Below are 14,791 nucleotides of genomic sequence, written 5' to 3'. Positions count from 1 at the left end.
CTACTTCCATAGTGATACTGCCTCGGAAACCCAAGGAGGGGTCGCTATGAGTCAGGGCCGACTCGACGGCAAACAACAACAACAACAAATTTTTACCTAGACATGTTTCTTAAGTAAGAAGACTTTATTTCCTTGCCTCTTAGGTCTGCCCAGTCCTCTCTGGAAGTTTGAGTGGAAGGTAGCCACACTCTTAATCTGATCTTTGCTGCTGGTTTAGCACAGATGTCTGGTGCAGAATTGTTGAGAGCTGCTTGGGAAAGACTTGGGACAACAGTCTTATCTCCTGCTTAGGCTACCTTTTAAAAGCCAATTCTCTTGCCTACCATTTCTGCTTGTAAACCAGCTAAATTGAACCTTAGTTCAGGAGGCCAGAGCTGGCAACACCTACCAGTATTCTGACTTTTCCCAATCTCTTCCTCTAGAGCTATAAGCTAGGCCTATAGTCTATCTTCCTAGATATGTAGACAGAAGCTTTGCCCCAGGCTAACAAGTATTCCTAGGTATTATCCTCTGTATCTGTTCTTACTGTCTGCTACACCAGTATCACAATTTTTAGATTTGGGTACAATAGCTCCTCACTTCAAGATACCAAATTCTACTTTATCCCTTTATTCTGTTTTATAATGTAATAGCACTTAGATGGATCAGATGCATCTTGGCTGAAAGCAAAGAATAACACAAAGATGTTTACCTGTGTTTTATTGACTGTGTAAAAAAGCATTCAGCTGTGTGGATCGCAACAAATTATGGATAACATTGCAAAGAATGGGAATTCCAGAATACTTAATTGCGCTCATGAGGAACCTGTAGAGATCAAGAGGCTGTTGTTTGAATAGAACAAGGGGATATTACATGATTTAAAATCAGGAAGAGCGTGTGTTGGGGTTTTATCCTTTCACCATACTTATTCAATCTGTATGCTGAGCAAATGATCTGAGCAGCTGGACTATATGAAGAACATAGCATCATATTGGAGGAAGACTCATTAACCTGCGATATGCAGATGACACAACCTTGCTTGATGAAAGTGAAGATGACTTGAAAAACTTACTGATGAAGATCAAAACTACAGTCTTCAGTACGGATTACTCCTCAAAATAAAGAAAAGAAAAATCCTTGCAACTGGACCAGTAAGTAACATCATGATAAAATGGAGAAAAAAAACTGAAGTTGTCAAAGATTTCATATTACTTGGTTCCCTAATCAACACAATGGAAGCAGCAGTCATGAAATTAGGCATTGTATTGCGCTGGAGAAATCTGCTATAAAAGACCTCATCAAAGTGTTAAGAAGCAAAGATGTCACTTTGAAGACTAAAGTGTGCCGTGGTATTTTCAGTCACCTCGTATGGATGTGAAAGCTGGATAGTAAATGAGAAAGAAGAGTTGATGCCTTTGAATTGTGGTGTTGGTAAAGAATATTGAAAATACCATGGACTGCCAGAAGAATGAACAAATCTGTCCCGGAAAAAGTGCACCCTGCAGTGCTCCTTGGAAGTGACAGTGGCCAGACTTCACTTACTTTGGTAAGTACATCTCACTTAATTTGGTCATGTTGTCAGAAGGGACCATTCTCTGAAGAAAGATACCATGATTGGTAAAGCAGAGCGGCAGCTGGAAAGGGGAAAACCGTCAACAAGATGGATTAACACAGTGGCTGCAACGATAGGCTTAAGTGTAGTGAGGACTGTGAGGATGGTACAGGACCAGGTGGTGTTTCATTCTGTTCTACATAGTGTAGTTATGAGTCAGAGCCAACTCAACAGCACCTAACTATAATGCAACGCTGCCGAGACACCAGGACATGGAGTTGTTTCAGAGAAGCAGTTTATTAGCACTCCCGGGCGAGGTTCTCATGCCCTAGCATCAAGGCCAGAGAAGTCGCACCCCTGGGCAGGTGGGGCGTAGATTCTTGTAGACACAGAGAGGACCTAATTGGGGACACTAACGAAATGGCGGGGTCCAATTAGCTGTTGGCACTGTTGGCACGGGTCTGCACCTAATTAGCATGAGGGGACTTCACAGGAGGAAGTTTGTCATCACGTGGGACTTTCCAGCCTGGGCGGGTTTTACCACTTTGGTTGTCTTATCAGGTTGTCTCATCAGGGCCTGACACCTGGAGGAAGTTGCTAACTGAAATGTTGGTGGTTTGAGTTTGCTCCGGCCTAACATTCCAACCTCTTTTAATGGATAAAGGATGATGTGATTCTCTTAGCTTCTTCCTGCTGAACGGGGTCGGAGAGGGAGAGAGGGGTTTTACAGGTTGGAGTCTGAAAAGTCAGGGTCATCAGTTGGCAACTTGGTGTAAGGATGTAGGAGAAGTTGATTCACTGTAACCCGAGATATTTCTTCGAGTCGACTTCGGAGAAACTTGAGGAGGTAAGGGGTAAAGAGGAAGAAGATGGTAATTAGTATAAATGGGTTTATGAGAGGAAGTAGCCAGGTGGTTAATGGAGATTGAAACTATGCGAATGGGGAGTTGTTGATTTTTTTTTTTTTTTTGCGTAGGTTTTCACTCAGATGGTTTAAGATGTTAATATTCTGTTTCACTAGACCGGATTCATTGATATAATAACAGCACTTTTTTTCAGGAAGATAAAAGTTCTACTTTCTGCCACTGTTAGTAGGTCTAGGGTTCTCTGGTTCTGCAAAGAAACTTGGGCTAAAGAGGTTAATTGTTGCTGGAGGGAGGTTAGGGAGTCTGCAGTGGTTTTTACTTGGAGCTGTAACTGATTTTTTAGTTCTGGTGTTGATGTAATACTGTGTTTCAACAGCCAGGGTGGTGGAGGTTAGAGAAAGATTAATTATGATAGGAAGGAAGGCTGTTTTTTTTCTGGGTTAATGTTGTAGAAAAGATAAAGAATTCAGTTTCTGTGTAGAGTGTAAGTTGAGGAATGAAAGTTACTGGGAGGTAGGGATTTTTTGTGGAAGAATTTATGCAAGGAGTTAGTTATTGTACTATTACACTAAAAGAAGGTATGGTAAATAGTGTGTATAGTTAAGAGTAGAATTGGGGAGGAAGTATACAGGTGGTAAAGAGGAATTAATGAGGGTACTTTTTTTTTGTACGAAGTGGAGCCAGGAAAAGGAAGGGGTTGGTGTGTTTCTGAGAGTCTGTGGGTAGAACTTGTTGTAATATTTCTTTTGCCTGTACTGGTAGGATGGGGGTGTTATAAGGGGATTGAGTAGAGATTAAGAGTTTTTTGGATAAGAAGTGCTGTATAAGAGGTTTTAGGTTGTGTTGTTGTATGCGGGAGATAAGAAATTGGGATTTGGATGGGAACTGTGTGGGATTTTTTAAATGCACCATGACAGGGTGGTGATGAGAGGCAATGGATGGGGAAGAGGTGTTTCATACGTATGGATCAACAAGGTCAGGGGGCATGGGGAAAGTTAGTGCTTACAGGAAGGTAGTAGTTAGTGATAGTAGGAGAGAGGTAGAGTGATCCTGAGTCCAAGTTAGAGTGGTTTTAATTTTTGTGAGGAAATCTCGTCCCAAAAGGAGGGTAGGGCAGGTTGGTATAACGAGAAATGAGTGAGAGAATTTTGTTATTTATTAAATAGGTGATGGGGCCTGTTGTGGGGGGGTTTGAGGGTTGCCCATTAATTCCCATAACAGAGACTGAGGAAGGGAAACTCCCGAGAAGGAGGGGAGTACAAAATAGGTAGCCCCTGTATTAATTAAAAAGGAGATTGACTTAACCGCTACCTTGATAGTGACCCTGGGCTCAGCAAGAGTGATCAGGGTTGTTGAGTCTGGGCTCCTTCAGTCGTCAGTGGCCAGGCCCAAAATTGTCAACATTGGGTTAGTGGATGGGGAGGGTGACCCTCCGTGCTTTGGCACAGAGGGACAGTCACTCTTCTAATGTCTTTTCAAACCACACGCTGGACATGGCCCAGGGGCTGGTCGGGGCAGAGGGCAGAATTTGGCCCAGTGCCCTTCCTTACCACACTTGAAGCAGGATTGGGGAGCCACGGAGGAAGGAGGTCTTCTGTCACTATGTGCTGGCCTCAGGGCTACTAGTAAGGCATTGGCCTGAAAGGCGGCCTTCTGGCGGGTCCTGGCTTCCCTATCTGCCTCCGCTTTCTCCTCCCGGGTGAGACTTTAAAGGCCATATTTACTAAGTCTCTGATGGGAGTTTGGGGTCTCTCTTCAGCTTTCTTTAGTTTCTAATGTCAGGAGCTGATTGGGTTATGAAATGAGTGGTTAGGACTGTGGCTCCAGCCAGAGAGGAGGGGTCTAGACGGGTAAATTGGGTAAGGGCTTTGGTTAATCGGTTCAGGAAGGTGGCTGGGTTCTCACCCGGAAGTTGGGTAATCTCCCGGAGCTTGTTAAAATTAACTGCTTTATGAGAGACAGCTTGTAGGCCTGCCAGGAGGCATTGGAGCATTTTATCTCTGCGGGACCTCCCAGTCTGTCCGGACTGGGTGTCAGGCTGGTACTCCCAGCTTGGGTTTTGTGCTGGAACAATGTCCGTTCCGACAGGCATGGTGTTATCTGTTAGGTGGGTCTGGTCAGCAAGTTCTCGGGCGGCGCAAAGGACTCTATCTTTTTCGTCTGTGAGGAGGGTAGAGGAGAGGATGACATATATGTCATGCCAAGTTGAATCATAGATCTGAGAGCGGTATCGGAACTCTTTGATGTAAGTGGTAGGGTCATTTGAAAAAGAGCCTAAGCGTTTTTCAATTTGGGATAAATCGGCCAGGGAGAAGGGGGCTTGGATGTGTATAATTCCTTCAGAGCCAGCAACTTCGCGTAAGGGGCAAAGAAGTTGCTGGGAACAAGTGTGGTGGCTCACGGGAGAGGAAAGTATGGGAGAGGTAGAGGAAGAGGTGGTGTCCGGGGAGGTAGGTGAGACTGGAGGATAAGGAGCTGTAGGAGTAAGGGGAAGGGAGGATGGCGTTACCTGGGGGAGAGCGGGTTGTGCTGCAGCATAAGGAGGGGGTCTGGGGGGTAGGGAAAGGTTTTCCGGTAGGTCAGAAAAGGAGGAAGAGGAAACTGTTGGATTAGTTTCAGAGGGGGAGAGAGGTGTGGGTTTGCGAGGTTTGGGGTTTTCACGGGCAAGGATTTGGGTGGTATTACATTTCATATACAATGAGGGTCGGGAGCGCAAACAAAAGAAAGCTTGGACATAGGGGACTTCCTGCCATTTACCTGTGCGTCGGCAAAAATTTTGTAAGTCTGTAAGGATATTAAAGTCAAAAGTCCCGTGCTTTGACCAGTGAGAGCCATTGTCCAGTGTGTGCTGAGGCTATGTTGTGGTGGAGTAAAAGATGAGGCGTTTGGGACGGATGTCCTGGTCTAGTAATAAAGTCTGAAGGTTCGTTAATAAACACCCAGAGGAGTTGTTGGATCAATTTTGGAGTTTTGATTACCCATTGGTTCTGAGTTCTTTGGATAGGGTTCCCAGAACCGTATGCCAGTGGGACTGTTTTACATAGGTGGACGTCTCCGCCTGACGTTAGACAGTCGAACGAGGAATGACCCTCCAAGGCATGACCCTCAAGGGGGATAGGATGTCAGGTGTCCCCAAGCAACCAAAATCCCGGACTGTGAGGAGTTTCTGACATGGTACCACAATTTTCCCTGTGCCAGTGATGCAGAAAACTCCGGTGCAGAACTCAGACCTTTGGGCAAGTCAATTCCCCAAAAGTAATCACACTGGACACATGTCCCAAGGACCAGTCAGATGCCCGGTTGTCCGCTCCCCTCTTGGGGATTTAAGTGAGTCTTTGGCTAACGTGTCTCCATATAAACCCCGGAGCAGAGGGCAGAGCCACACCATTGTGCCAGTCCGACTTCACACGGAAATCAACTGAGGACCCACTCAAACTCCACGACCTAGATCTTGGAGTGTCACAGAAATATTCACACAACCTCTCAGTCAGACGCAGACAGATTACAACAGAACCAATTCAAACCGTCTGGTAGTAGGCACTGGTTTATCGCCCAGAGCCAAAAAATTAAAATGGCCCACAGGATGGAGGACAACAAAATGCAAAATGTATGTCCTCCGGTGGGCATTGAGTAAAGGGTAAGATGTGACTTACCCGTGGTGGATACAGGGGGCCGGAATTCCCTGGTCCGGAGAGAAGAGGGAGAAGGGGAATAAGAATTCCCTCGAGTTCTACTCCTCTTCCCAGGTTTCGGCACCAAATGTAATGCAGAGCTGCCGAGACACCAGGACACGGAGTTGTTTCAGAGAAGCAGTTAATTAGCACTCCTGGGAGAGGTCCTCATGCCCTAGCATCAAGGCCAGAGAAGTCGCACCCCTGCGTGGAGGGGGCGGGGTAGATTCTTATAGACACAGAGAGGACCTAATTGGGGACACTAAGGAAATGGCGGGGTCCAATTAGCTGTTGGCACGAGTCTGCACCTAATTAGCATGAGGGGACTTCACAGGAGGAAGTTTGTCATCACGTGGGACTTTCCAGCCTGGGTGGGTTTTGCCACCTTGGTTGTCTTATCAGGTTGTCTCATCAGGGCCTGTCACCTGGAGGAAGTTGCTAACTGAAATGTTGGTGGTTTGAGTTTGCTCCGGCCTAACGCTAACAACAATAGCACTTATTACTATCAGAAGTCATATATGTATCTGTTTTCCTGTTTATAACTTTTCTTTGCACACTGGACTTGAAGTTAGTACTTCTTCAATCTTTTGGTGTATTCAACAGTTCTGTAAAGATTAGCCTAAAGAAACAATCTGTAATAGAAATTAGTCTGTAGTACAATATCTGCATTAGAATGTGTCATTTACAGAAATTTGAAAAATACTATCATGTTTAGTCACTAACAAAAATGTTTACTTAAAACTACCATAGATCTTATCATTATAAAACTAGTTAGATGTTTACTCAATTGGGGATATAAAACTGGGATCAGAAGGATTGTTTATCAACAAGAATAGTATATCATAAATTGTTATAGGGTTACGTCCTCATATTGCTTATATGCTTATGTTGAAGCAATAGGAGATTTAGGGGTTTTAAGAATCTCTAATGCTGTTGTAAACATTTTTAATGCTTTTTTTAATAGTGATTATTTAATACTATATCCCAGTTCATTACCTCTTCAGTATTGTAATGATTATAATCTGAAAATTCAACAAATTTGTTATACAATTAGTAGATTGGTATCAAGATGATGTATTTTTTGGCTTTTCTTTCTTTCCCTGTTTTGACAGATCTTTAAATCCATTGCTATGAATCAAATTGACTTGATGGCAGTGGGTTTGGTTTGGATTTGGTTTAGATCCATAAAGTCTCTGACAATCTGTCACCCAAACTCCTTACAGCATTCTCTTTATAAGAATGAGTACTAAGGCCAAACCATACTGATTTTCTGGGTTAGTTTGTTAAGTGCCAAACTGTAGGGATTTTTTTTTTTCTTACTACAAGTTGTCATATTTAATGCTTTTGCTAGACAAGCGTGCTTTTCTTTTTTTTAAAACAGTTCACAGAAACATATGAGATAGTGATGTCATGTAAAGTTAAAAGGACTATGTCTCCTATAGAACATAATGATTGATCTTAAAATTAAATAGTAAATACTTTTATAAATCAGTAAAACTGATTTCAGTTTAGCATTGAACACATTTGTGGAGAACCTAATTCAAGGACCTGAATGATAATATTCATGGTAATTTGCAAGTGTGCAGATTTTACTTACCCAGTGGTTATAAATGACCTCTTCACATCAGTTTCCTAGGGCTGCTGTAGCAAAGCACCACAAAATGAGTAGCTTTAAGGAACAGAAATTGATTCTTCCCAGGTCTGGAGGTAAAAAGTCCAAATTCAGGATATTAACAGGGCTGTAGCCTTTCTTGAAGTCTCTAGGAGAAGGTCCTTCCTTACCTCTTCAGGCTTCTGCTTGCCCCAGATGATCCGTGGTTTACAGCTACAGCATAACTCTGTCATCACATGACCATCTTTCCTCTGCCTCTCTGTGTCCCTTTTCCTTTTTTTTATGAGTATCACTCAGATTTAACAACCAGCAATATGAGGACGACACAACTTTGGTTGCTGAGAGTGAAGATGACTTGAAGCACTTACTGATGAAGATTAAACACTACAGCCTGCAGTATGGGTTATACCTCAACATAAAGAAAACAGAAATCCTCACAACTGGACCAATAAGCAGCATCACAACAAATGGAGAAAAGACTGAAGTTGTCAAAGATTTCATGTTGCTTGTTTCCATGGTCAACACCAGTGGAAGCAGCAGTCAGTAAATCAGAGGACATATTTCACTGGGTAGATCTGCTGCAAAAGACCTCTCTAAGGCTCTGAATAGCAAAGGTGTCTCTTTGAAGACTAGGTGCGCCTAGCCCAACCCATGGTGTTTTCAATAGCCTCATATGCATGTGAAAGCTGGACAGTGAATAAGGAAGAGCAAGGAAGAGTTGATGCTTTTGAGTTGTGGTGTTGGTGAAGAATACTGAAAGTACCATGGACTGCCAATAGAACTAACAAATCTGTCCTAGAAGTGCAGCCAGACCACTCCTTGGAAACGAGAGTGGCCAGACTTCATCTCATCTACTTTGGTCATGTTGTCAGAGGGGACCATTTCCTGGAGAAGGATATGCTTGGTAAAGTGGAGAATCAGTGAAAAAGGGGAAGGCCCTCAACGAGATGGATTGACATAGTGGCTGCAACGGATGTGAGGCTGGCACAGGACCAGGCAGTGTTTTGTTCGGCTGTACGTAGGGTCGCTATGAGTCGGAGCTGACTCAATGGCACCGAAGAATAACAACAACTTAGAATGGATCTGAACCCACCCTGCTCCACTATGACCTCATGTTAACTTACAACATCTACAGAGACTCTAATTTATACAAGGTCATATTCACAGGTATGGGGGTGGGTGGTTTAGGACTTCAGTATATCTTTCTGTGGTATACAGTTCAATCCATAGCATGTACTTTGCTAATAATCTGGAAAAGGAAAGTTTTTATCTACCTAATAATCTCTTAAACAAGGACTTAACCTTAAATTTAAACTCAGTTTCATTCATGCCAAACCGGTGATCTAAGGAATCATATGTAGGTAGGTCCCAACTTATGATGGGTTCTGTTCTGATCACTCCGTCATAAGTTGTTTCTAATGTAAATTTAATACCTGAATTTCTTTAAAGTTTTTATCATTATTGCCTTTTATTGTCAGTATCTTTATAAATCTGATCTTTACTTATCTTTGAGGGTTAAAAACATTACATATAAACCTACAGATATATTTCCATACATACATAAAAAATTAACAAATAAAAATTAACTCCAATGACAAGTAGGAGTTGGATGATATTGGCATTTTTTAGTTGCGATAATAACTCCACTTGTGGAAAGTTCTGGATCATCTGGATTATCCCTGGCAATGGGGTGGCATTTCTGTTCAGTGAGAGTTGTCTATATGGTCCTTTTCTTTTTTTCTTCATATATTTCGTGTTAATCATCTCACTGCTTCCCAAATCTAGCAAAGTGATCAGCATTTGGGTCCACGTTTTCAAGCAACTGAAGCCCCTGATTTAATTTAGGAGAAACTTCAGCAAATCCTTTCACTGTAAAAATTTTTAACAACTTCTTTCCTCTTTCCTGAACTCATTCTTTCTTCTCCAAAATCCATCAAATTCTTATCTGTCAGTTCCCCTTCTTCATGATCTATAAGCTGTTCCACATCAGCAAAACCAAACTACATGCTTCCACGTTGTATGTGGCAAATACTACTAACAATAAAATGTACCCAAAAAAAGGATAGTGTTAAGTGCAGTTCATGGTGACTCAATTACATCATAAGTTGAGCACTCCCTGTACTTGACATATACTTCCATACTTAACATATGAATTTAGAAAACACTTGTTAAAGTATTCATTCTTTTTACTTATGCCAAAAGCTGTTTGTTAGCAAAACCCTTCTCTCCAAGAAAATACTTAGCAAAGTTCTTACCAGGTCTCTATTCTGGAAAGTCCAGAAATACCCAGAGAAATATATTTCACACTTACCCTCTGACCATTAAGCTTGCATTTCTCTCTTTCTGTGGTGTCCTTCCTCATTTATTTCATAATATGTTGCAATTTCCCTTACTTTAAACTATCTTCATTTGACCCTCAGCCTTATATTGAATTATTTTACTTTTTAAATAATGAATGTAAGCCATAGTCATCTATTTTCTAATTACTCATGTAATCACTAACTTTACACAGTCTGATCTCTACTCATTTCACTCTGAAAGTAGTGAATGCCCCTTTAGTGCCTTTTTACTGTCTTCTGAATATCTCAGTTTTTGAAATTTGACTTCCAAAATAATGCCTATATTACTTGTGATTTTGTGAACACATATTACTGCTCTAATATCACTATGTTGGACCAATTCATTGATCATTCTCCTGTCTATCCTCGGTTTGTTCATTTTTATGACTTTTCTGCTGCATTTAGTACTGTAATTTCATTTTCTTGAACTCTTCTTCTGTGTCATGTGATATTCTTTTTCTTGAGAAAACACTGGCATTTAGGGCCTGACAGCCATGTCTCTTAACATACTGAAATGTGTGAAACTGTGCAGTGAACAATTGTTCCACAAATACATGCCAGTAACATTGAGGAACATTGAATTAGGGATTGCTTTCAACTGCCTGGAACAGAGGTCCAACCTAATGGTTTAACCAGATTGAGGCTTGTTTCCTCACATAACAAGCAATATAGAGGCAGGCTGTGCTTAGCTGGTGCAGGGCCCCATAGAGTTCTGGCACCTTCTCTTTTCCTGCTCCATTTCCTTAGTACGTATGTGCCTTTTATCCTCATTTTTTCAAGATAACTGCTTCACCTTCAGAGAGGATGCAGCAGGGCAGAATGGTGGTACCAAATTTGGGAAATCAAACCTTAGGGATTACCCTCAGATACCCATGTGCACCTCATTAGCTAAAACTAGTATATATGACTCCTCTTTGCAAAGGAATGGAACCCTACTGGCACAATGATTAAGTGCTTGGCTATTAACCAAAAGGTTAACTATTCAAACCTGCTAGCCACTCTGTGTGAGAAAGATATGGCAACCTGCTTTTGTAAAAAATTACAGCCTTAAGAGCTCTGATGACGCAGTGGTTAAGCACCAGGCTCCTAACTATAAGATCTGCAGTTTGAGCCTACCAGCCATTATTCCATGGGAGAAAGATGTGGCAGTCTGCTTCCATAAAGATACACAGCCCCGGAAGCCCCTATAGCGTCACTATCAGTCAGAATTGACTTGATAGCAGTGGGTTTGGGGTTTTTTGCAAGGGGAAGTTTTCAAGCTGGGAACATTGCCTTTTCAAACAAAATTGCTGTTTTATACTTAAGGAAAAAGGAGAGAATGGATATTGAGTATCAATTGTTACAGATGGTGTATCCATGGTAGTCAGTTGACTATTGAAAGGCCCTGGACCTGTGATCCTTTTTTCATTTCTCTCTACTAGCACCAAGTTAGGTATAAATACATACGGACCCATCCTCTGCCTCCTAGGTCCCTTTTAACCTTGTCATTCTGGTTCTTTTGTTTCCTTTCTTTTAATTTTTTAAATTTTGCTGTTGTTGAGAATATACACAGCAAAATATACGCCAATTCAGCAGTTTCTACATGTACAATTTAGTGACATTGATTCCGTTCTTCAAATTGTGCAAGCATTTTTACCCTTCTTTTCTGAGATGTTCCTCCCCCTTTAACATAAATTTACTGTCCCCTCAGGTTCCAAGTGAATCTTTCTAGTTAGTTGTTGTTAATTTGTCAATTTGTCAATTGTCATAGATAGTTCTTAAAAGACCAGAATGCTCAAAGCAAGACGGTTTTTACTAATTCAGCTAAACTGTTGCTTGATTTTTAAGAGACTAAAGGAAATATTCTTGGTTTAAGGTTTAAAGATTATTTCAGGGCAGTAGCTTCCACAGTTTTAGCACTTCCGGAGTCCATGAAGATTGGAAATTCTGTTCTGCATTTTCTGCCTTTTGATCAGGATTCTTCTATAAAATCTTTAATCAAAGTGTTCAGTAGTGGTAGCCAGGCACCATCCAATTCTTCTGCTCTCATGCAAAAGAGACAGTAATGCCATGGAGGCAATTAGCCACACATTCCATGTTTTCCTCCTGTTTCTGAATTTCCTTCCTCCTCTGTTGCTCTAGGTGTATAGAGACCAATTATTGTATCTTGGATGGCTTCTGGAAAGCTTTTAACAACCCAGGAACTGCACAATGAACTAGGAGGTAAAATGGAAGCACTAAGCATGTTATTAGGCCAGTTAACTGAGATGTCCCATGAAACCATGACCTTGTACATCCAAAGCAAGGAACCAAAATCCTGTAAGATGTTTGGTTGTACATAAGCAAGCCTTAGCAGATGCTCTCTTTGTTGTTGTTGTAAAATGTCTACCACACAACTTTTGCCAATTCAACTTTTTACAAGTGCACAACTTATTGACAGCACTTAAAATAATCAGCTACCCAACTCTACCCTTAAATCAGTGTGATTTTCCATTACTGTAAACCAAAATTTAGTACTCCATAAGCAATAACCTCCCCTGCCTTCTTCCTTTCTGCCCCTGGCAACCACTAGTAACCTTTGGTCTCCATATATTTGCCTTTTCTTGTCTTTTTATATAAGTGAGGTCATATGATTTTTATCCTTTTGTAATTGACTTATTTCACTCAGCAAAGTGTCTTCAAACTTCGTCCATATTGTAGCATGTATTAACACTTCATTTCTCCTTCTGGCTAAGTAGGAGTATGTATGTATGTACCACATTTTTGCTTATCCATTCATGGACATTTAGGTTGTTTTTCCCTTTTGGCTAGTGTGAATAGTGCTTCAGTGAACATCAGTGTACCAGTCTCTGTGAGCCCCTGCTTTCAAGTCTTTTGGATACATACCTAGGAGTGGAATTGCTGGGTCATTTGGTAGTTATATTTTCAGTTTTTAGAGAAACTGCCACACTATTTCACAATGGCTGTACCATTTTACATCCACTTGCAGTGGCTAAGGAGCCCAGTTTCCCCACATCTTTACCAACATTTGCTATTTTCTGATTTTTGTTTGTTTGTTTGTTTTTTAAATCTTAGCCATCTTAGTGTGAGTGAAATGGTATCTTATTGTAGTTTTGATTTGCAGCTCTCTGATGGCTAGAGATGTCAAACATCTTTTCATGTGTTTGGTGTCCATTTGAATGTCTTCTCTGGTGAAATGTCTATTCAAGTCCTTTGACCATTTTTATGATTGGATTATTTGTCTTTTTCTAATTAAGTTGTCAAAGCTTTACTTATCTTCTGTTTATTAGATTCTTATTGGATCTGTGGTTTCTGAAAATATTCTTCCAGTCAGTAGCTTATCTTTTCACCTTTTTGGCAAAGTCTTTCAATGTCTGTTTATTCCCCCCTCCCACCCACCCCCATTGCTAATTGATAGGCAGTTCCTTCTCAGAGGTGAAATTTAATGATTGACTTATTTAAATTTTAAAAAATTTTATTGTTGTGAAATACATGTAATACAAATTTGCCATTTTAGCCATTTAATGATTTACCTTTGATTTCCTTAATTTATTTGTATTTACTTCTACAGATCCATTTTGGCAAAGGGATTTAGATTTTCTTTCACATTACAGTAAATGTACTTTTAAATATTTTTGCAGACTTTTCATTTTATAACCTACTATTATTGTGCTGTTGCATTTTGACTGGCATTTTAAAATTTTACACAGGTGATATTCTTGAATTTCATGGTCCCGAAGGAACAGGAAAAACAGAAATGCTTTATCACTTAACAGCACGGTGTATACTTCCAAAGTCAGAAGGTGGACTGGAAATAGAAGTCTTATTTATTGACACAGATCACCACTTTGATATGCTTCGACTTGTTACAATCCTTGAGCATAGACTGTCCCAAAGCTCTGAAGAGATAATAAAATCTTGCCTTGGAAGATTCTTTTTGGTGTACTGCAATAGTAGCTCCCAGTTACTTACCACTCTTTACTCACTAGAGACTATGTTTTGTAGCCACCCCTCTCTCTGCCTCTTGATTTTAGATAGCTTGTCAGCTTTTTACTGGATAGACCGTGCCAATGGAGGAGAAAGTATTAACTTACAGGAGTCTACTCTGAAGAAATGTTCTCAGTTTTTAGAGAGACTTGTTAATGAGTATCGCTTGGTTCTCTTTGCATCAACACAAAGCATCATGCAAAAACACTCAGATGCAACAGAAGGACCTTCTTCTGCCTTTCAGTGGCCAAGTAATGAGGATATAGACTATAGACCCTATCTCTGTAAGGCATGGCAACAAATGGTAAAGCATAGAATATTTTTTTCCAAACAAGATGATTCTAAAAGGAGCAACCAGTTTTCCTTAGTTTCACGTCACTTAAAAAGTAACAATATAAAAAGATATTTTTTTACTATTGGAGAAAGTGGGGTTGAGTTTCCTTGATATGTATCGTAAACTAGTTTTTTGTAAGATATTAATACCAGTTTATTAAAAGTCTTTTATAGATTAAAGTGTTTTGATTCTAAAGTTTTAAACTCTAGGGGAATTGATACCAACAGTGTTTCTGTATAGAATGGATTTCTTAAACTTGTACAGTAAAACTTTGGGCCATTCTCTTTCTAAATTATTGAAGATTATCAAGATATTAACAATTAAACTTTGAATTAAACTTATTTTAAAACTGAATAAATATGCATACATTTCCATCTAATAAATAAAATGGAATTTTATGATTTCGTGCCACATTTTTTAAATGTAGTTCACTATTTATTTAGAAAAGTTTGGATGTATTTCTGATCTCTCA

General features: G+C 40.4%; 1 protein-coding gene across 1 annotated transcript in view; it reads left to right on the top strand.

The window, feature by feature from the left end:
- The window catches only part of XRCC2 (X-ray repair cross complementing 2), a 67,408-nt gene extending 52,978 nt beyond the window's left edge, over positions 1–14,430 (top strand). The window contains exon 4 of the mRNA XM_007950154.1: positions 13,709–14,430. Within this exon, the coding sequence (XP_007948345.1) occupies positions 13,709–14,430 (722 nt within the window). The remainder of the gene's footprint in view (positions 1–13,708) is intronic.
- Positions 14,431–14,791: the final 361 nt, after the last annotated feature.

The sequence above is a fragment of the Orycteropus afer genome, unplaced genomic scaffold, assembly GCF_000298275.1.
Source record: "Orycteropus afer afer isolate SDZICR_OR568_19922 unplaced genomic scaffold, OryAfe1.0 scaffold00264, whole genome shotgun sequence".
In the NCBI taxonomy this organism is placed as follows: Eukaryota; Metazoa; Chordata; class Mammalia; order Tubulidentata; family Orycteropodidae; genus Orycteropus; species Orycteropus afer.
The sequence above is the reverse complement of the archived record's forward strand: the minus strand, read 5'-3'. Positions and strand labels throughout refer to the sequence as shown.